Below are 22,538 nucleotides of genomic sequence, written 5' to 3'. Positions count from 1 at the left end.
TCCCTCCCTCCCTCCCGAAAGGTCTCTAACCCGCCTGAAGCCAAACCTCCACGGAGACACGCACACACCGTTCACACGTGCATCAGGCGCGCGTGCGCACACACTTTTCTCGGATACAAGGCCAACCCCGCCCCGGGCCCGGCTGCCGCTCCGGACGCCATCGCCGCCGCCCGGGCCTCCTTCACGTGGGCACGGCAGAGGCAGGACACGTGAACGAAGGGGGCGTGGGGAAAGCGCGGCCCGCCTCTTTGCTGCGAGGGGGAGAGGGGAGAGGAGGCGCTTCGGGCGGCCCTGGCCTTCGCTTGTTGCCATCCTGCCGTTTGGCTTCTCGCCCACGAGAAATAGAAGGGAGCTTCCCCCGGCGACGGGAGACATCTGCAAGTGCCGGAGCAGGGCTCTGCAAGGCGCCTTTGTGCGGGTCCCACGCTTGGCGACGGCCGCGTTACACAGAGTTGCCAACCTCCGGGTGGAGGCTGGAGACCTCCCGCCATTGAAGAAGAGGAGGAGATTGGATTTACACCCCGCCCTTCACTCGGAGTCTCAGAGCGGCTTACCGACTCCCAACCCCTTTCCCTTCCCCTCCCCACAACAGACACCCTGCGAGGTGGGTGGGGCTGAGAGAACTCTGACAGAAACTGCCCGTGAGAGAACAGCTCTTGTTAGAACTGTGGCTTGCCCAAGGTCACCCAGCAGCTGCAAGAGGAGGAGTGGGGAATCAAACCCGGTTCTCCCAGATTAGAGTCCGACCACTTCACGCAACCCATCTCCAGGCGACAGAGATCAGTTCCCCTGGAGAAAATGGACGCTTCAGAAGGTGGTCTCTATGGCATGACACCCCATTGAAGCCCCCTCCCCCCAAACCCCACCCTCCCCAGGTTCCCAAGCGCCAAATCTCCCCCTCCCCCTTTTGCAGGGCATTTCTGTGCTTCCTGACTGTGATAAGGACTCTCCAGGAAGATGGATTCAGGTGGGCAGCAGCCCTGTTGGTCTGAAGCAGCTGAACAAAGTTTTGAGCCCGGGGGCACCTTGAAGACGAACCGAGTTTGATTCTGGGTATGTGCGCAGGCACACTTCTAAGTATCTGAAGAAGTGTACTTTGCACAGGAAAGCTCATACACGGAATCGGGTCATTTCGTAGAAAAAGAGGGGCAGGAGCTCATTAGCATAACTTATTTGCATATGCCACGCCCCCTGACATCACCGGAAGTGTGTCAGAAAGCAACACCCACCGCTCAGGCTCCACTGGACTGTTTTGGATTCCTAGCTATTCGGGGAGGGGGACACACACGCAGATCTGCTCTCACAGAGGAAGCGGAGCTGAAGGGGGGGAGGCTCTGCAACTGACCTGGCTGCTTCTTGCTCTGACTGAGGGCTTCTGGGAGCAGGGGGCGGGGCTTGTTGCATGTGCCCGCCCCCTGGGCTCCTTACTGCCGGAGTTCCGCTCCTGTGCTCTCCTACAGGAAATGACCTCTGCACAGAATTAAATTCGGTTGGTCTTCAAGGTGCCATTGGACCCAGACTTCGTTCTTGTGATATGGCCCGTTTCACACTGGCAGCTGCAGCCAGGGTTGCCAATGTCCAGGTGGAGGCTGGAGATTCCCCGCTGTTCCAACTCATCTCCAGGCAACAGAGATGTTCACCTGGAGAAAAATGCACGCTTCAGAAGGCGGACTGTATGGCATTACACCCCACTGAAGTCCCCCCCAAACTCCACCCCTCTCAGGCTCCCCCAAATCTCCAGGTATCTCCCAACTCGGAAATCTGGAATTAGAACTGACCTCTGGGCGACAGAGATCAGTTCCCCTGGAGGAAATGGCTGCTTTGGAGGGTGGACCCCATTAAAGCCCCTCCCCTTACCAAACCCTGCCCTCCTCAAGCTCCACCCCCAAAACCTCCAGGTTTTCCCCAACCTGGAGCTGGAAACTTAGCAGCAGCATCCAGCCTCCTGGTTTGCGGTGCGGCCAAATTGCAGTCACGGGAAGAATTCCTGCTTCCCTCAAGAACCATCGCCTGGTTCACAGAAGGTTGTGCAGGTGTGAATGAGCCCCCACCACAGGAACAAAGTTGACCTCACGGGTAGAACTTGGATGCCACCTCGACTCTGGTGGGTTTCGGGGCAGCCTGTTCACGAATGCATCTTCCAGTGGCTGTTGGAGCTGATTGACACGTGTCTTTCCTAACGCTTGGATGAGGAAAGGCTGAACGTGCGGAACAGATGGCTGTCTATGGCATTAGAGCCAATGTTCCCTCTAAGCTGAGTTAGTGTGAGCTGGCTCACAGTTCTTTAGCCTCCGGCTCATACCTTTTTCTCTTTGCTTGGGAAGGATGGCTCCAGAGCAACCTAATTTATGTGGCAGCCAAATCGCTCGCTCACAAGAGATGTGAAGGCCCGGAAAAATTCGGAAAAAAGCCATTTTTTTTCTGTTTTTTTCCCTGAAGATTTTTTGTTTTTTTCCGAAAAATTGGAAAAATTGAAAAAAGAAAAGAAAAGAAAAAATGATTATGGAACGTTTTATTTTAACATGATGAATAAAATATTTTAAGACAAGGTGTTCAAATATTTTCCAAAACCAAACAAAGGTTAGTGGAAAGGAGGGCCAATATTAAAACCTTTTCATAAAAAGAGGTACATGTATTTATTAATAATAACAAATTAAAACATATATAGGGGCCCAATTACAACCAATATATATAACCAGGGCTAAAAAAGTTTTATATATATTGGTTGTAATTGGGCCCCTATATATGTTTTATATACCTCTTTTTATGAAAAAGTTTTAATATTGGCCCTCCTTTCCACTAACCTTTGTTTGGTTTTGGAGTTCTTTGTTAGGTTTAGTTTTTTTCCCTTTCTTGTTCCTGCTTCCAAATATTTTCCAAATCATTTCTAAAATATATATATATGGTATCAGATTGATCTAATTTCTGTGCACTGAGGACAAGCCAGTCCTAGGTTACAAACTGAACTCTCCAATGCAAGATGCATTTCTTCCTTTAGGAGGTGCTATTGTCAGAAGAAAATAAAAAGGTTTCAGTTTTGTTTTTGCATGTGGGTGGGTATTCTGTTTGTAATAATTGTTTGGATACACTATATTTTTAATATGCTAGTTGTGATAATTTCATGCCAAATAAAAATGTCCATAGTCATATTTTATGTTCCAGCAGGTGGGAAGCAGACCTCAATCGCTCCCTGGTTGAGTCGGACTGGGATGTCATATGGGCCTCCCCAGCAAACAGGTCTCCGGTATATAATGTCCGTCTTCAGTTTTTCAAAGTAACCTCCCGTTGGTATCTTACACCGCAACAGTTACGCAAAATTAACCCGGCAACAAGCAGTAATTGTTGGAAGCTATGTGGTCAGGTAGGGACGTATTATCATTGCTGGTGGGGTTGTCAAAAAATAAAGAGCTTTTGGGATAAGGTGATAACCCAGATAAATGAGATCACTGGGCAGTCGTTAACAAGGGCACCAGAAGTGGTGCTGTTAAATTTGTGGGATAGAGCGAGGATAGGGGACAGTAAAGAGCTCATATCAATGCTATTGGCAGCGGCAAGGTTGACAATTGCAGCAGCCTGGAAATCACCAGCCCCGCCGACAATCTCAGCGTGGCAGGAGAAAATATGGGAGCAATTTGTTATGGCAAAAATAGCAGACTCCTTGCAGAGAGCAAATAATAGTAATACCCCTACTTATACTAAATTTGTCAGGACCTGGGCCCCGGTGCTAGAGTACATGGTGAAGAATGATATTCTCCCAGCTAAACAAATTTACCGTAAATGGCTGTATCTATAGAAGTAATGGGATAGACTTATGGTATAGCAATAGAGATGTATGATGCAAGGTTGGACATGAAACTATCAGCGTCCTAATGCGATATGTAGAAACTTGGAATTTGTAAGTACGTGTCGTATGTAACGCTTATTTTCCTTTTCTGAATAAAAACAATAAAAAATTTAAAAGAAAAAGAAAAAAAAAGAACCGTTTGACCCTCCCTGGTCCTAAGGAAGCCAGGCTCGCTATTACCAGGGCCAGGGCCTTCTCAGTGACGGCTCCACACTGGTGGAATGAGCTCCCGGAAGAGATCAGGGCCCTGCGAGGCCTTTCACGGATCCGCAGGTTCTGCCAGACGGAGCTCTTCCACCAGGCCTTCGACTTGGAGCCGCCCCCACTATCACCACCAACTCTCAGCTTTGATGGCTGGCTTGTGCAAAGAACATCGAGAAACTTGAAAACTTACAAGTACGCCGCCTGTATAATCAGCGAAACGTCGGCAGCACATATGACTATTACTGATACTGAATTCCTCTATGGGGATTTTATTGGCTTTTAATTGCTGTTTATATATTTGTAAAATGTTTTAATGCATGTAAGCCACCCTGAGCCTGCAAATGCAGGGAGGGCGGGGTATAAGTTGAATAATTAAATAAATAAATGCCAGTCACTCACAAGGTAGAATTTTTGCTCACAAGACTCCACAGCTTAGAGGGAGCCTTGCATCAGACCTGTGTCAGCACATTCACACATGAGAGTCCTCACTGACTGTTGCAGGCAGCAACGAATTATCAGGCAAGAACCCGCTTCCGGCGGACGGAGTAATGAACACGTGGCAGTCACTGCCACAGGAAGCCGAGACAGCTTCAAGAAGGGTTTTGGAGAAACATACAGGGCAGAGGTCCATCCGTGGCTCTTAGCCACAAGGTATCAAGAGAATACTCTGTCTGGGGCAGTGATGCTCTGTCTTCTTGGTGCTCGGGGGGCAAGAGTGGGAGGGCTCTTGGAGTTCTGGCCCCGCTGGTGGACCTCCTGATGGCCCCTGGGTTTTGGCCACCTAGTGACGCAGAGTCTTGGAGTGGATGGGCCATCAACCTGATCCAACATGGCTCTCTTACACTCTTACCAGTGAACCAACCTATAGCAAGAGAAATAACTCAGTTGTCCCGCCCCCTTGAGAACACTCGACTGTTGCTTTCCTCTGGGAACCCAGTCTGCAGGGGTTTCCAAACCCAGTGCTGGCAACCAGTGTTCCCTCTAAGTTGAGTGAGTGTGAGCTAGCTCACAGTGTTTTAGCCTCCGGCTCTCACATTTTGTCTTATCTCAGGAAGGAGGGCTCCAGAGCCAACTCATTTTATGCAGCAGCCAAATCACTTGCTCACAACTTGAATGCCGGCAGGTCACCAAGTAGGATTTTTGCTTACAAATCTCCACAGCTTAGAGGGATCATTGGCAACCCAACACACAGAGCAAGGGTCTCTGGGGGAGTGGGGGGGGGAGAGCTGCAGATTTTCTACACTGTGCCAGGGGTCGGACTAGATGACCCTTTTGGCTCCCTTCCAGCGCTCTGTTTTCTTTGCCTCTGTGCAGACCAGGGAATTGCTGCATTCGTACTTTCCCCAACGCTGCATTTGACAGTTTTCCCCTTCAAAGGCAAGCGCGCTGCCACCTGCGTGGAGACCTTGGGCTAGGACAGGATTTAAATAGAAACTTCACCGTTGGCCCAGAAAGGTGTGACCTGCGTCTTTTCCCCGGAAGGTACCTTCCTTCCGACACCATCTGTCATCCTCCCCGCAGAGACCCAGCCATCGTTGACTCCAGGCCTTGCCATTGTCAAGGAACGCTTTCCGGCACATTAGGAAGCGAGCCAACACTCCTCTCGAAGGCCCGGCTGCTTCCTGTGCCGGTGCCTGCTGGATGGCGGCCAGGTGTCCAACAGTTGCAGCCGGTGTTCCCTCTAAGCTGAGTTAGTGTGAGCCAGCTCACAGTTTTTTAGCCTCCGGCCCACACATTTTTCGTCTTCGCTCAGGAAGGGATGGCTCCAGAGCAAACGAATTGATGCAGCAGCCCAATGGCTCGCTCACAACTTCAATGCCAGCAGCTCACAAAGTAGAGTATTTGTTCACAGGACTCCACAGCTTAGAGGGAGCGTTGGTTGCGGCTACTCTGACCGAGAGCTGTAGCCCTAGAGGAAGGCGGATAGGCCCTGATGGGACAGAGGAGACACCGGCAACCTGAGCTGCTAAGTTCAGGACGTTGACTGAGCGTGTCAGGATTAATCATAGACTCATAGAGTTGGAAGGGCTCTCCGGGTCATCTAGTCCAACCTCCTGCACAATGCAGGAAATTTACAAAGACCTCCCTGCGGTGGCTCAAGTGGTTAAGACGCTGAACTGCAGGCTGTGGAAGGTCAGTAGTTCAGCAGTTCGAGACCCGGGTGCCGTATGACGGAGTGAGCTCCCGTCTCTAGTTCCAGCTCCTGCCAACCTAGCAGTTCGAAAGCAAGAAATTGCAAGTAGATAAATAGGTACCACTTCGGTGGGAAGGTAACAGCGTTCCGTGCGCCTTGGTGTTTAGTCATGCCGGCCACATGACCACGGAAATGTCTTCGGACAGCGCTGGCTCTTCGGCTTTGAAACGGAGATGAGCACTGCGACCCTAGAGTCGGATTCGACTGGCTTTCGAGCAAGGGAACCTTTACCTTTACCTTTTACCCCACCCATACACACCGAGTCACCCCTGCTCCATGCCCAGAAGATGGCAAAAGAAGAGAAGAGATTGGATTTATACCCAAAGGAGTCTCAGAGCAGCTCACAGACTCCTTTCCCTCCCCCTCCCCACAACAGACACCCTGTGAGCAATGTTCCCTCTAAGCTGTGAAGTCTTGTGAGCAAAAATTCTACTTTGTGAGCTACTGGCATTAAAGTTGTGAGTGAGCAATTTGGCTGCTGCATAAATTAGTTTGCCCTGGAGCCATCCTTCCTGAGCTGAGACAAAAACGTGTGAGCTGGAGGCTAAAAAGCTGTGATCTAGCTCACACTAACTCAGCTTAGAGGGAACACTGCCTGTGAGGTCGGTGGGGCTGACAGAGCTCTTGACAGAACTGTCCTTGAGAGCTCTTATCAGAACTACGGCTTGCCCAAGGTCATCCAGCCAGGTGCAAGTGGAGGAGTGGGGAGTCAAACCCAGCTCTCCCAGATTAACCACTACACCAAAAAAACCTCCGGGATCCCCGGCCAAACTGGCCTGGAGAAAAATGGCTTCCTGACCCCAAAGTGGCAATCGGCATTTCCCTCGGCGTGTTAAGAAAGGGCCATGAGAACAAAGCCCTGAGGCAACCCTTCCTGCCCTCCCTCTCGTGACCTGCCTCAGTTCACAGAACTAGCATTGCTGTCCGACGGCCACCTAGCCTCTGCTTGAAAACCTCCCAAGAAGGAGAGCCCGCCACCTCCCGAAGAAGCCCGTCCCACTGAGGAACTCCTCTAACTGTCAGGAAGTTCTTCCTCATGTTTAACCTGTCGGTTCTGGTCCGAACTTCTGGGGCAGCAGAAAACAACTCCGCACCATCCTCTAGATGACAGCCCTTTGAGTATGTGAAGATGGTATTGAAGATGAGGCCGCTTGCTTCCCAAAGCAGCCCTTCGCGTAAGCCCAGCAAACAGCTACTCCCAGAGATTTAACTAACCTGGCTCATCCAGGTCAGGGAAGAGACAGAGGTGGGTTCGCCATTGCCTGCCTCTGTGTAGCGACCCTGGACTTCCTTGGTGGTCTCCTACCCAAGTCCTAACCAGAGCCAACCCTGCTTAGCTTCTGAGATCAGGCTGACCTGGGATATCCAGGTCAAGGTTTATTAATCTGACAGGTGTCCCCTCTAAGCTGTGGAGTCTTGTGAGCAAAAATTCTGCTTTGTGAGCTACCGGCATTAAAGTTGTGAGCAAGAAATTTGGCTGCTGCATGAATTAGTCTGCTCTGGAGCCATCCCTTCCTGAGCTAAGACAAAAATCTGTGAGCTGGAGGCTAAAAAACTGTGAGCTAGCGCACACTAACTCAGCTTAGAGGGAGCACTGGATATTAATATACCAGAGGACTGATGTACTTCAGAACCCACAGCCTTGAGAGTCGCACACTTTTGACCAATGCTCCCTCTAAGCTGTGGAGTCTCGTGAGCAAAAATCCTACTTTGTGAGCTACCGGCATTAAAGTTGGGAGCAAGCAATTTGGCTGCTGCATACATTAGTTTGCTCTGGAGCCATCCCTTCCTGAGCAAAGATGAAAATGTGTGAGCCGGAGGCTAAAAGACCGTGAGCTAGTAAAGGTAAAGGTTCCTTGCTCGAAAGCCAGTCGAATCCGACTCTAGGGTTGCGGTGCTCAAAGCCGAAGAGCCAGCGCTGTCTGAAGACGTTTCCGTGGTCATGTGGCCAGCATGACTAAACACCAAGGTGCACGGAACGCTGTTACCTTCCCACCAAAGCGGTACCTATTTATCTACTTGCAATTTCTTGCTTTCGAACTGCTAGGTTGGCAGGAGCTGGAACTAGAGACGGGAGCTCACTCCATCATGCGGCACACTCGGGTCTCAAACTCCTGAACTACCGATCTGCTACCTCCTCCCCTCGCCTGACTTGGACAGCTCTGAAGCACCGCGCACCAGTTTGATGCAACATCGGAATGCAGGAGCCCGGGCAAGCGGTAGTTTTCGTCCTCTCACCAAACTGGAATTAAACTGAGTTTTGCGGGGGGAGGAAAAGATGTCTGCCTTGCCCAGGAGGCGGTATTCAGCTGTCGCTCCAGACTGAAACCGAATCCCCAAATTAGGAAGCATTCAGACATTTGGGAAGTATTTGTGAATTTCCTGCACTGTGCAGGGGGTTGGACTAGATGACCCTGGAGGACCTTTCCAACTCTACGATTCTATCATTTGATTCTACCCATGGCAGGAGGGTGGGGCGCACGAGGAAACGTTTGCACGGGTCAGGGACGTAGGCTGAGTTCCCTCTAAGCTGTGGAGTCTGGTGAGCAGAAATTCTACTTTGTGAGCTACTGGCATTAAAGCTGTGAGCGAGCGATTTGGCTACTGGCTATATTAGTTTGCTCTGGAGCCATCCTTCCTGAGCTAAGAAAAAAAAGGAGTGAGCTGGAGGCTAAAAAACGGTGAGCTAGCTCACACTGACTCAGCTTAGAGGGAACACTGGACGTAGGCCTGACAAGTTTGCGGATCCCGGATAACTGGATTCGGCACACAGCAGGCATTTCTGTTTGGGGATATCACTGCCGAAAGGTTTGTGGGAATACAGAAGAGACCTCATTCTTTTGGTCTCTTTCCGATCCAGGAACCCTGAATCCTTGGGGCTGAGATCTGAAAAATTCCTGGAAATATTATATAACCCAATCTTAGGCACTGCCTGCTAGAAGACTACATTTCTCGGTGGAGAGTACATACACAAGGACTGGTCATCCACAATGTCACCAAAAGCGATGGAATCTGTATATCGTGGCAAAAATTACAGACCATCTGACACGTCTTTATATGCACTCTACCTTCTCTACGATTTGAAGAAGAGATTGGATTTATACCCCGCCCTTCACTACCCGAAGGTGTCTCAGAGTGGCTCGTAAACTCCTTTCCCTTCCCCACGACAGACACCCTGTGAGGCAGGCGGGGCTGAGAGAGCTCTTGACAGAAACTGCTCTTTTTCAAGTACAGCTCTGACAGAACTACGGCTTGCCCAGCGTCATCCAGCAGCTGCGAGTGGAGTGGGGAATCGAACCCGGTTCTCCCAGATTAGAGTCCGCGCACTTAACCACTACACCAAACTGGTTACCCATACTTGAATATCTCAGCATGAAATTCCCCAAATGGTTGCTGACCTAGGCTTATAATATATCTTTGGGGATGATGATAATGTTCTCGGTTGTTATATTCTGCTTGTCAAAGCTTATAATTATTGTTTGATCGTTTAATGGAAAATTTATCCTTTTACATCTCGGTTGTAGCTTACAAAATGTATCTCATTGTCTGATCTTATTGTGATATGTTTGTATTGTTACTGTTATTCATGAAACTTCAATAAATTGTTAATTAAAAAAAAAAAGAACTGATCATCTTTGGAGATTCAGTGTTTGGGGTGACCGGAAGAAGGGGGATCTTCCCGCCCGCCTGTTTTGCACGCTTCCTCTGTGTACGAGAAACAGCCCTGACCAGAGGTCATTTCAGGGGGGATCGCGGGGGATCGCAGTTCCCCCCGGGTGAGGTACGGGGGCGGGGCACATGACAAAGCCCCGCCCCCTGCTTCCGGCCGCCCCGCTTCCGGCCCTCATTCAGCCAGGAGGAGGCAGGAGAAGAGGGAGGGTAAGTTGCTTCCTCCCTGCCTCTCCCCACCCCTGCCTGCCTGGGGCCAGGAAGGGCCTTCGCGGGGCTTCCTCGCACTCCCGCCGGCCTTGCAGGTCCACAGCGGCCCCTGGCCCTGATGCTTTCAAAGCAAAACGAATCGCTGACGTTCCGCTCCCTCCTGGAAGGTACTAGACAGTCACTCTCTAACTTAACTTGCAAAAGTGGCTTCTTTCACTGCTCCTGCCCTGAAAATTCGAAGCTCAAGTGCACCGAATATTTTTCAGCGATTTAAGGATTCTCTGGTTCGCAGACTGCCATAGCTCTAGGTTGGCAGTCCCCCAACAAGGCGTCCATGGGCAGCATAGTTCCTGCCAACATTTTTGGGCTACAAAGATAGAAAGAGCACGGGACAGGTGGTCAAACTAACCTCGTATGAAGAAGGATGAAAATTAGAATTTATATAAACAGTAGTTTAAGGGCCGCGGTGGCTTTGAGGTTAAGATACTGAACTGCAGACCGGAAGCTCGGCAGTTCGAGACCCGAGTGCCGCGTGATGGAGTGAGCTCCCGTCTCTGGCCCCAAGCTCCTGCCAACCTAGCGGTTTGAAAGCAAGAGAAGTAGATAAATAGGCACTGCTTCGGTGGGAAGGAAACAGTGTTCTGTGCGCCTCGGCATTTAGTCATGCCGGCCACATGACCACGGAAACGTCTTCGGACAGCGCTGGCTCTTCGGCTTGGAAACGGAGATGAGCACCACCCCCTAGAGCTGGATTCGACTGGCTTTCAAGGAAGGGAAACCTTTACCTTTACTTTTTACTGCCTCTCTGCATATCACACCTAATCCAATCACACCTGCTATTGTCATTTGCCTGCTAATGTCATTCAACTAGCTCTCAAGCAAGGGAACACCTTTTATCAGTAGTTTATAAGGGACACTAAAAGATGGTTGAATTTTTGGTACGTAGAAATTGAGATATTAATTGCGTTACATACATTTAATTGTTGATATAAATTGTAATCATCGTCCTTGTTCACGGTGTGTATACTTAGTTTGACAACTTGGGGGGGGGCAGTTGTCAAATCTTTTGAGGAAGTGGGCGGGGCCAGGTAGGCCTTTTGCCCAGCAAAGCTTCTGATTGGCCACTGGAGCTTTGATTGGCTGTATAGATTTTTTAAAAATGCTGCTTTGGCAGCAGCCGCCAACACAACATGAGGATCTGCCCTGTGTGACTGAAGGTAAGCTGTGACAATTGTTTTGCGGCTGGCCCCGCCTCTAGCAGCAGCCGTTTTGCGGCAGCCATTTTACTGCTACAGCCACCATGCCGCGTCCGAATTCCAAACGTACCCACAGACTCAAAAAAGTTGGGGACCCCTGCGCTGGGTGATGTTTCTGGTTAAGACGACTTCACGTTTGGGAAATGTTATCTGTAAACTGTAAGGGGGAAAAAATACGACTTAACGCAGCTTGAAACATTCAACGCTTGTCTCCTCTAAAGCTACCGATTGCTTTGGGGATCTGGAGTCGCTTTATTCCGTTCTTCAAGTTTACATCGCGGCAGCGGAGAGAGTGGTTCCCGAGGTTTTCCAAAAGGTGTATGAAAAATTCCTCGTGCAATTTCATTTTTCGTGCCTGACAATTCTGAGGAACGCTGTCACGGAAACGGCCTTCGGCTTAAACAATAAATACCAACCGAGGAAGGGCGACTGGACTTTGGTGAAGAAAGGGGGGGAAATCCACACAGAAACACAAGCCCCAGACTCTGAGGCGGCTGCGTCTCTCGGCACTGGGCGAGCAATTCCCCCACCCCAACCCTGTGCTTCACTGTGACCCCATTTCAGTTGAACACAATAGACTGGGCCGCCCAGACTCACCCATCGCCACCTTTAATGGATGGGGAGGGGTTACAAATGCCCTAGGCCCCCCCTCCCCTTTAATAGCAAGTCCAGAGGGATCGCTCCCATTCAGCCCTCCGCCTGGGCCCTGCCCGGGGGACTCCGTGTCCAAAGGGGCTGACGGGGGCTCAATCTCTGAGTCCGTTAAGCTAATCCAGAAAGCCCATTTCTACGGCCTCCGCCACCTCGGGGTGAAGCAGCCGGGTGGCCAAACGCTCGATGTCATCCAAGCTCAGCAGTCGCAGGCTCCGCTCGTAATCCTGGGAAAGAGAGGGGGGGGCGCTCATTGAAGTGCACTGAAAGCACATCATTCGATGTGTGCGGGAGCAGGGTAAAACCGCTAAAATAAGCATAGCTGCCAGCGAATAATCCTCACCGAATTTTGCGGGAGTTCCTTCCCGCCGGGCGTATTTCGGATCACGCGGCACGAGGGCCGGAAACGCAATTCGAGCAAGGCCCGAGGGGCCCCTCCCGCCTGCCCCTCCCGCCACTGTCCGAGAAATCACCTTCTGCAGCTGCTCCAGCACTTTCTCCGTGTCGGCCGTACTGTAATGCCTGCCCAAGACTTGAGCCAGCGTGTGCCAAATAGCCGGCGTCTGGGGGGGCCCCCCTCTGCGGACTGCTTCCTCGGGGGACGCCTTCTCCGGCGGCTTGATCACCAGGTTGAGCTTGGACTCCGGCCCAATCGAGTAATCGGAGAGACGGTGCTCGTCTGGGAAGGAGAAGCAAGGCAGCGTCAGTGGCCGGGAGCCCGCCACGGGGAAGCCGCATGTTCGGGGGGGGGGGGGCCACGCACGAAGGACGACAGAGCAGTGTCCTGGCAGCCGTTCTTGTCGGAACTTCTACAAAGCTACACCGTCCTTTCTGCAGCGGGTTCCCTAGCGATTCAAAATCATCCGCTGTTTGCAGGCAACAAAGAATGCTAAGGCTCGGCCCTGACCGGGATAGCCCAGGTAAGCTCGATCTCATCAGTTCTCGGAAGCTAAGCAGGGTTGGCTCTGGCAAGTATTTGGATGGGAGACCTCCAAGGAATACCAGAGGCAGGAGGCAGGGGCAGGCTTTATTCAGCCACCGCTCTGAATATCCTCCAGGCCCCCAATAGGGGTCAGGCCCCAGAGGTCACCATAACTTCCAGGTGCACGCACAGTCAGTCATCAGAGGTTGCTATGACTTCCACGTGCATACACACTCACACGCATGCATATGAAAAATACCAAAAAATACCAAAAGAAAAAAAAGAATGCTAAGGCTTTCTCAAAAGGAAAAGCATCTGGTTTCTTAGAATCCATTACAAAATAGATTTTTAAATTTCTTTTTAGATATTTATACCCTGCTTTTTCTCCCAAAGGGGGAGACTTGAAGCAGCTTATGACATCGTTCTCCTCTCCTCTGTTCTTTTTTGTTTCAGCTCATTAAAAGCCGCTAATGTTACACCACGCCGGATGGGTCCTTCTGGAACCAGACAGGTGTCAGCAAGAATACTGGCAGACCTCAGAATGTGACCGTCTCCTACGAGCTCAAGGGTCGGACACACACGTGGACGAGACCAAAAACGACATGCCCTCAGAACTCTCCACTGGGGTGTTTGGGAGATATTAGGGTAGTTGGAAGGAAACAATCAAGCTCCTTTTGTATGCAGAGAATCATACTAGGGTGGCATATGGAACAAAGGCGCCTGCTTGGGCAACTAGACAAAAGCTTTAATTTTTTTTTTAAATGGCTAGAACGCCTGCCAACTCTCTGTCAAGCAGAGATCCATGGGACCTCTTCTACCTTATTGCCCCCACATTTTTTTGCATGCCCCCCCCATCTGCAACTCTCTTTCTCTAGCCTTATTGTTTTGTGCCTTGTGTGACCTTTGGTAACCTGTTGGCTATAATCATATTAATTTGCCCATTCTTCCAATCAACTATAGCTATTTTTTTAAAAAAAATCTGTCTAGTTACTTGTGTGCTCCTGCCCTGGGAACTCACGGGGTCAGCCCACTGACCTCCTCGACACACACACACACCCCTCCACAATGCTGTACACACCCATGCGTCATGCATCCCAGACTACCGCCTCTGGAACACATCCGTCCACGTCCACGGCTAATCTTCTGAGCCTGCCAGAAGGTGGGCGTGACCCTGATGTTCTTTTATACCGGCTCAGCCCGCCGGCCTACCTGGCACAGTATTCTGTCCTCTGACAGGTGACATTTCTCGGACAGAGAGAAGGTCTTTCTTGAGACCTGCTAGAATCAAGTCCAGCAACACCTCAGAGACTGAGATTTTCAAGTATGGGCTTCCCAGATTCAAAGCCCACGAAGGCGTCTGACGAAGGAAGCTCTGACTCTCGGAAGCTCACGCCTTGAGAACCTGGTTGGCCTCTAAGGCGCTACTGAATTCGAATCTGGCTCTTCGACTGCAGATCGATATGGCTACACCTTCTGAAACTTTCTTCAAGATCTGAGCTCTTCGGGTGGAGGTGGCAGGGATTGGGCCTGTGGGCCAGCTAGGCACTCGTGTTTCCCTTTCAAAAGAAGGCACCCATAGACTTCTGAACAAACCCCACCTCACCCTGCTTATCTATACAAACCGGCTGCTGCCCGCCTGCTTCACGGTCACCCACCTGCCAGAGCTTTGCCTTTGAAAAGCAGGCGCTGCTGGGAAATGGGAACATTCAGTTTCTCGGAGACCAGGCGCTTGAGAGAGGAGATGCGCTCATCTGGGGACACCTGGGAAGAAGAGAGGTGGTGAGGTGGGGCCAGGCCCACACATAAGGACATAAGAGAAGCCATGTTGGATCAAGCCAGTGGCCCATCCAGTCCAACACTCTGTGTCACACAGCGGCCAAAACCCAGGGGCCATCAGGAGGTCCACTACCGGGGCCAGAACTCCAGAAGCCCCCCCACTCTTGCCCTCCCAGCACCTAGAAGACAGAGCATCCCTGCCCCAGACATAAGAACATAAGAGAAGCCATGTTGGATCAGGCCAGTGGCCCATCCAGTCCAACACTCTGTGTCATGCAGTGGCCAAAACCCAGGGGTCATCAGGAGGTCCACCAAGCAGGGCCAGAACTCCAGAAGCCCTCCCACTGTGGGGCCCCCAAGCACCTAGAAGACAGAGCATCACTGCCCCAGGCATAAGAACATAAGAGAAGCCATGCTGGATAAGGTCAGTGGCCCATCCAGTCCAACACTCTGTGTCACACAGCAGTCAAAACCCAGGGGCTAATCAGGAGGTCCACTAGCGGGGCCAGAACTCCAGAAGCCCTCCCACTGTTGCCCCCCCAAGCACCAGGAATACAGGGCATCACTGCCCCAGACATAAGAACATAAGAGAAGCCATGTTGGATCAGGCCAGTGGCCCATCCAGTCCAACACTCTGTGTCACACAGCGGCCAAAACCCAGGGGCCATCCGGAGGTCCACCAGCGGGGCCGGAACTCCAGAAGCCCTCCCACTATGGCCCCCCAGGCTCCTAGAAGACAGAGAATCCTGGCATAAGAGGGTAAGAGAACCTGGAACCTTCTGCATGCCAAGCAGAGGCTCTACCACTGAGCCACTTCATTGCCACAGATCTTCTGCATGCGAAGCGGATGCTCTGTCACTGAGCCACAGCCCCTTCCCACCCTCCACAGCCCTTAATGGGTACAGCCAGGTATTCCATTCAGATTCATCCATAGAAGGAAGGGGGTCACACCCAACCCGAGTTGTGCATTCTACCCTTTTCATGACTTTTGCAACTGCTCTGCATTGACACGGCACCTTCTGCATCCTCTCCCCCCTCCTCTTACCACCTATATATCTCTGGTCAGTTTCTTCCTACCCTCCATGCATCTGATGAAGAGATCTGTGTTTCTCAAAAGCTTACGCTACAATAAAGTTTGTTAGTCTTCAAGGTGCTACTGGGCTTTTTGCTACCTTGAATTAAAACTCTGTTGGTCTTAAGGGTTGTTGTAGTAAGCATAAAAGGGGGGGGGAGGTACCCCATCCTGTGCTGCTTAGAGGAAGGAAGGTATAAAAATGACACGCGAAGCAAGGAAGGACGGTCCTTTCTTCATCCACATCCCAGACGTGAGCAATGTTCCCTCTAAGCTGTGGAGTCTTGTGAGCAAAAATTCTGCTTTGTGAGCTACTGGCTTTAAAGTTGTGAGCGAGCCATTTGGCTCCTGCATAAATTAGTTTGCTCTGGAGCCATCCCTTCCTGAGCGAAGGCAAAAATGTGTGAGCCAGAGGCTAAAAAACTGAGCTGGCTCACACTGACTCAGCTTAGAGGGAACACTGGACGTGAGTCCCCCAAATCGTTTCACACGAGGGAAAGAACCGAAGCCCCGACCTGCCTAGGAACTAGGACTGGCACTCTTAGCAGTGGACTATGGCGGCCCCCTCCACTAGGGATGCCAACCTCCAGGCGGGACCTGAGGATTCCCTGAAATTACAGCTCAACTCCAGGTGACAGAGACCAGTTCCGCCCACTGAGATCCCAGTCTGCCCCAGGCTCCACCCCCAAATCTCTAGGAGTTTCCCAACCTGGATATGGCAACCCTAAACCCCCCCCCCATTTCCTGCTGGTGGCCAAGGAAGACCTGGCAAAAAAAAAACCCCACGTGAGTAACTCCCCTGCTGGCTAATTCCTAAAGTAGGGTTGCCAACCTCCAGGTAGGGCCTGGAGACCTTCCAGAATGACAGCAGGTTTCTGGACGACAGAGATCCGTTCCCCTGGAGAAAATGTCAGCTTCAGAGGGTGGACTCTACTGTGCCCTGCGGAGGACCCTCCCCTCCCCCAAACCCAGCCCTTGCTCCCCTCCCCGTCAAATCTCCAGGAATGTCCTAATCTGGAGTTGGCAACCCCAGCTAAAGCCTCCCCACCGAGGCCCCTCCCCCTGGCCTTTGGGCAGGCGAGCTCCCGCTCGGGCCAGGCCCTCCCCCAGCCCCTCTCCGCCCGGAAGGGAGCGGGGATACCTGCAGGCTGCACTCCCGGCCCTGAAGCGCCTTCACCGTCAGCAGCATCTCGGGATCCCGCAGCCCTGCAAGCCGAGCGGCCCCTTTAATTGGACCATAGACACCCGCAGGGAGGGCCAAGGACAGAGCGGCCTAGGGTGGGGGAAGGGAAGGAGCCGGGGCTCTATAGGCGAAGGAGCGCCCCGGCCGCGCCGCTCTCTCGAAAAGGGCAGCACGTCCAGCTGACATAGAGAGCAAAGGGCTAGAGACGCCCGAAGCGGAACCAGCCTCCGGGGGCGGGGCGGGGAAAACTCGCGGAGCCCGGAAGAAGGCCGGAAACTCAGGCTTCTCGTGTCACGTGATGCACGTTACTACGGAGGGGGGGAAGTTAAGAGCTAGAGCGGCTCTTGGGAATATAGAGATAGGGAGAGGTGAGGTTGCGGCTGTGAAGCGACAACGGGGTGGGGAGGGTGGAAGGTCCCAGTGTAAGATTAGGGGAAACTTTCGTCTAGGGGTTAAGGTCTCGTTGGTTTTCGGGCATGATTTCGGGTTCTCAAACACATTGTGTAGAGTCACCCGGGGAGGAGCGGGATGAATAAATGAAACCAAGGTTAGACTCTTGTTTTCACTTTATTTTCTCGATTAATATTTTATTGAAACTTTGTAAATATTACAAAAATAATGCAAAAAATACACAGCAAAATTATACAGCTCATGCAATGGAACTTAACACCAAGATAGTAGTACACAAAAGAACTTGAGATCGCTTTAAAAAAAATCAAATCCGTCCATGGTGGTTGAGATACAGAACATATAGTATCTAGTGCGTAGGTTCTACCACCAACAGAAGTCATCGATTACTATAGGAATTTCCTGTTGAGAGGTCAAATATTCTAATAAGATGGGGAACCAGATAGAACTAAACTTAGTTTTCACTTTATTTAAAAAAGGGGGGGGGAGCTAGACAAATTATGCAGCAGCACCACCCACAGAAACATAGAGCTGGAAGAGGTCCCAAGGGTCATCTAGTCCTACCATGCAGCTTTTAAAACCGCATGACAGGCAGAAATTCAGCAGATGGAGAGCGGAGGGGGAAATGTTCACCGGTTCAGTTTCTACACATGGGAGTTGCAGGTTCCCTTTTGCTGTAAAACCCAAACCAAAAAGGAGTATTGCTCCATGGAGGGGAGTTGGGAATACCCTGTCCCTTTAACAGAGCCTTAATGGAATGCTATTTACCAGGCAATACTATCAACCTCCGGAGCTTCACTGCCCAGTTCCACACAGTAAGTCTCTATAAAAGAGCAGGACATTTCCCTCCAGGCCGGTTGGCAAGCTTGGTCTTGTATCTCTACCAAAGAGTTTTGAAGCCCCTTAGTACATGGGTTGCCAACGTCCATGTGGGACCTGGAGATTCCCTGGAATTGCCTCTGATCTACTAAGATCGGTTCCCCTGGAGAAAATGGCTGCTTTGGAGGGGGGACTCTGTGGCATTCAGGAACTTCCCAGCCAAGAGTTGGCAACTCTACAGGCCGTCCTCGACACCCTTGTCTCAAACCTCCGGGTCTCAGAGTGTGCGGGTATCAAACGCACATCTCGGCCTCTTAAATATGTTTTCTGTCTGGGTACACACTTTCTGCTGTCCCTTCCAGTTCTAATTACAATCTCTATTTCGACCGCTCAAACAAATCATGTAATCTGACTAAGGAGTGCGAGGTGATGTTGCTTCAGTTCTCCAAGGTGGGTAACGTTACTTGGCGGGAGAAGAGGTGAGGGGATCGAGTATCCCAAATGCTTAGTCTCTTTGCAACTCTTCTTTGTAAACAGAGAAAATCAAACTCACCTGCTGCTGGCAGGCAGTTTAAGAGGCAGGGGGCAAACAGTCCTGGGTAGGATGGCTCCAGACCTGAAGTGGAGGACTGGGGATCCCCTCGAATTCCAGCTCATCTCCAGACTACAGAGATCAGTTCCCCTGGAGAAAATGGCTGCTTTGGAGGGGGGACTCTGTGGCCTTGTGCCCCACTGAGGTCCAGGGATGCCAGCCTCCAGGTGGGACCAGGGGATCCCCCGGAATTCCAGCTCATCTCCAGACTACAGAGATCAGTTCCCCTGGAGAAAATGGCTGCTTTGGAGGGGGGACTCTGTGGCCTTGTGCCCCACTGAGGTCCAGGGATGCGCGGTTTAAGAACATAAGAACATAAGAGACGCCAATGTTGGATCAGGCCAAAGGCCCATCCAGTCCAACACTCTGTGTCACACAGTGGCCAGAAATACCAGTGCCATCAGGAGGTCCAGCAGTGGGGCCAGGACATTAGAAGCCCTCCCACTGTTGACCCCCCCAAGCACCAAGAAGACAGAGCATCACTTGCCCCAGAGCCCCTATCTATACCTTGTGGCTAATATCCACTGATGGACCTCTGCTGGAGGAGGTCCCTGTCCTCCTCCAGCCCTACCCCTAAATCTCCAGGAGTTTCCCAATCTGGATCTGGCAACCTTATACCCATATCCCCCACTGGTGGCCAGTGGGGACCAGGCAACCCTAGCCCCTCCCCTCCCCAGGCTCCACCCCCAAATGGGAACCCAGTTCCACATGGATCCTCTGAATATGACCCTAGAACATAAGAACAGAAGAGAAGCCAATGTTGGATCAGGCCAATGGCCCATCTAGTCCAACACTCTGTCACACAGCGGCCAGAAATACCAGGGGCCATCAGGAGGTCCAGCAGTGGGGCCAGAACTCCAAAAGCCCTCCCACTGTTGCCCCCCCAGGCACCAAGAATACGGAGCATCACTTGCCCCAGTCAGAGAGTCCCTATCTATACCTTGGGACTAAAAGCCACTGATGGACCTCTACTCCATATGCTTATCTAATTCCCTCTTGAAGCCGTCCATGCTTGTAGCCGCCACCACCTCCTGTGGCAGTGAATTCCATGTGTGAATCACTCTTTGGGTGAAGACATACTTCCTTTTATCCATTCTAACCCGACCGCTCAGCAATTCCATGGAGTGCCCACGAGTTCTTGTATTGTGAGAAAGGGAGAAAAGGACTTCTTTCTTGACCTGCTCTATCCCATGCATAATCACCCCCTCAGCCATCATTTCTCCAAGCTAAAGAGCCCCAAGCGTTTTAACCTTTCTTCATAGGGAAAGTGTTCCAACCCTTTTATCATTCTAGTTGCCCTTTTCTGCATTTTTTCCAATGCTATAATATCCTTTTTGAGGTGTGGTGACCAGAACTGTACACAGTACTCCAAATGAGGTTTTCAATTCCCTTCCTAATAATCCCCAGCACAGTGTTGGCCTTTTTTTATTGCAGTTGCACACTGTCTCGACATTTTCATTGAGTTATCTACTACGACTCCAAGATCTCTCTCTTGGTCGGTCTCTGCCAGTTCGGATCAAAGAGTGATTAACACATGGAATTCACTGCCACAGGAAGTGGTGGCGGCTACAAGCATGGACGGCTTCAAAAGGGAATTAGATAAGCATATGGAACAGAGGTCCATCAGTGGCTATTATCCACAAGGTATAGATAGGGGCTCTGGGGCAAGTGATGCTCTGTCATCTTGGTGCTTGGGGGCGGGTCAACAGTGGGAGGGCTTCTAATGTCCTGGCCCCACTGGTGGACCTCCTGATGGCACCTGGTATTTCTGGCCACTGTGTGACGCATCACCTTGCACTTGGCCACATTGAACCCCATTTGCCACGTTGACACCCACTCGCCCATCCTCAACATATCCCTTTGGAGTGCCTCACAATCTTCCCTGGTTCTTACTACCCGGAACAATTTCGTGTCATCTGCAAATCTAGCCACTTCATTGCTTACTCCCAACTCCTAATCATCAATAAACAAGATAAAAAGCATCAGACCGAGTACTGGTCCCTGTGGTACCCCACTGCTTACCACCCTCCACTGAGAAAATTGCCCATTTATACTCACTCTTTGTTTCCTATTAATTAGCCAGTTTTTGATCCACAAGAGGATCCTATTCAAGGTTGGCTTAGAACACTACACTGATTGACAAGACCGCCCAGCAACCTTCACAGCTTAGTGCGGTTTTCGAACCCAAATCTCACCAACCTGACTCTGCCTCATGGACTGAAAAACAAAACATAGGCAGGAATGGAACAAGATCAACGGGTATGTTATTCACACGCCTATTAGCCATGTCCCTAAGGACACTTTTTACAGATGTTTGCCAGGAAAGCAAATAAGGCTTCAAAGAAGTCTCTCTGGATCAGATAAAAAGTAGAGACATCACCCTGCCAACAAAAGTCCGCATGGTCAAAGCAATGGTATTCCCAGTAGTCATGTATGGCTGTGAGAGTTGGACTATAAGGAAGGCCGAGCGCCGAAGAATAGATTCTTTTGAACTATGGTGCTGGAGGAGACTCTTGAGAGTCCCTTGGACTGCAAGAAGAACAAATCAGTCAATCCTCAAAGAAATCAACCCTGACTGTTCCCTGGAAGGCCAGATAATGAAACTGAAGTTCAAATACTTTGGCCACCAAATGAGAAGGGAGCACTCACTGGAGAAGACCCTGATGCTGGGAAAGATTGAAGGTCAAAGAAGACGGGGACGGCAAAGGATGAGATGGTTAGACAGTGTCATCGATGCAACCAACATGAAATTGAGCAAACGTCAGAGGATGGCGGAAGACCGGAGGGCCTGGCGGGAGCTGGTCCATGGGGTCGCGAAGAGGCGGACTCGACTGTGCGACTGAACAACAACAACAACAAGCTTTTGTGTGCAGGCAATCTCAAAAACTGTGCAAGCACACGAAAGCTTGTATCCAGAATTAAACTTTGTCGGTTTTAGGAGACCCCCCGTAGTGTTTAAGCCGCAGACGGTGCATCCCTTCCTCCAGAGAGGAAAAACTGAGGCGGCTTTGGTGAGTCTCCTTGTATTCTGCCCTTTAAGTAGATTGTAATGTTTACATCACAGGAATCGTCTTCCAGTGCTGTAACTAAAACACATCTCTCTCGAGTTACTCAGGTGGAAGGTGTCTCTGCATCTGTAAAAGGGAGGCAATTACTCGGTGTGATCTTATCGCATGGAAATTTCTCCTTCTCCAGCACCGCCGCCAAGGTGTGGGTGCACAGGTGTGCTGGGGAAGGTTACGTTGCACCTGCCTCGTCAACTTAGATTCACCTCGCTGGCAAATGAGTTCGCCTCCTCCCGGCCTGACTGAGGGGTATCCCGGAGGGAGATGAAGGATAATTGCAGCGTGCTATTTGTAGAGACTGGCACGCTAAAGGGCAGCTGTGGAGTCATCTGTATTTGTCGAGTCCACCTGTTGAACAAACACCTGAAGGCAAAAAGAAACGTCGGGCCCAGAGACGTTGCAATGGCAGTTTCTTAGTCGGATACTGTCAAATCCTTCCTGGTTTTTTTAAGTACCACGACTTTTAGGTTTATCTTCTGCATACCACAGTTATTCTGTTTCAGGCAGTCTTTCAGGTTCGGGGCTTTTTTGCATAGAGAGCCAGTTTGGTGTAGGAGAGCCAGTTTGGCGTAGCGGTTAAGTGTGCAGACTCTAATCTGGGAGAACCGGGTTTGATTCCCCACTCCTCCACTTGCAGCTGCTGGATGACCTTGGGCAAGCCATAGTTCTGTCA

At 51.0% G+C, this 22,538-nt stretch overlaps 2 protein-coding genes across 2 annotated transcripts in view; both read right to left on the bottom strand.

The window, feature by feature from the left end:
• Nucleotides 1-3,735, bottom strand: part of LAGE3 (L antigen family member 3) — a 9,723-nt gene extending 5,988 nt beyond the window's left edge. Inside the window, exons 1-2 of the mRNA XM_015405522.1 lie at nt 3,712-3,735; nt 118-251 (exon numbers count right to left, since the gene is read on the bottom strand). Of these exons, the coding sequence (XP_015261008.1) occupies nt 118-251; nt 3,712-3,735 (158 nt within the window). The remainder of the gene's footprint in view (nt 1-117; nt 252-3,711) is intronic.
• A 7,510-nt stretch (nt 3,736-11,245) lies between these two features.
• Nucleotides 11,246-17,165, bottom strand: UBL4A (ubiquitin like 4A). The gene is made up of 4 exons (XM_015405528.1): nt 16,940-17,165; nt 14,606-14,711; nt 12,502-12,707; nt 11,246-12,255 (listed from the first exon to the last, which is right to left on the bottom strand). The coding sequence occupies exons 1-4, from the start codon at nt 16,985-16,987 to the stop codon at nt 12,145-12,147; spliced, it is 471 nt and encodes a 156-aa protein (XP_015261014.1). The 5' UTR covers nt 16,988-17,165; the 3' UTR covers nt 11,246-12,144.
• Between the last annotated feature and the right edge of the window lie 5,373 nt (nt 17,166-22,538).

Source organism: Gekko japonicus, unplaced genomic scaffold, assembly GCF_001447785.1.
Source record: "Gekko japonicus isolate JY-2015 unplaced genomic scaffold, Gekko_japonicus_V1.1 scaffold2530, whole genome shotgun sequence".
Classification (NCBI taxonomy): Eukaryota; Metazoa; Chordata; class Lepidosauria; order Squamata; family Gekkonidae; genus Gekko; species Gekko japonicus.
This window is presented reverse-complemented; position numbering and strand designations above follow the sequence as displayed.

Bases quoted from the DNA above. Each gene is read 5' to 3' on its own strand.
- UBL4A (XM_015405528.1), bottom strand. From the start codon at position 16,987: ATGCTGCTGACGGTGAAGGCGCTTCAGGGCCGGGAGTGCAGCCTGCAG. The intron at 14,712-16,939 runs GTATCCCCGCTC...TCTTCTTCCCAG, and splicing joins GCCGGGAGTGCAGCCTGCAG to GTGTCCCCAGATGAGCGCAT. The intron at 12,708-14,605 runs GTGGGTGACCGT...TCTCCTTCCCAG, and splicing joins CAAAGGCAAAGCTCTGGCAG to ACGAGCACCGTCTCTCCGAT.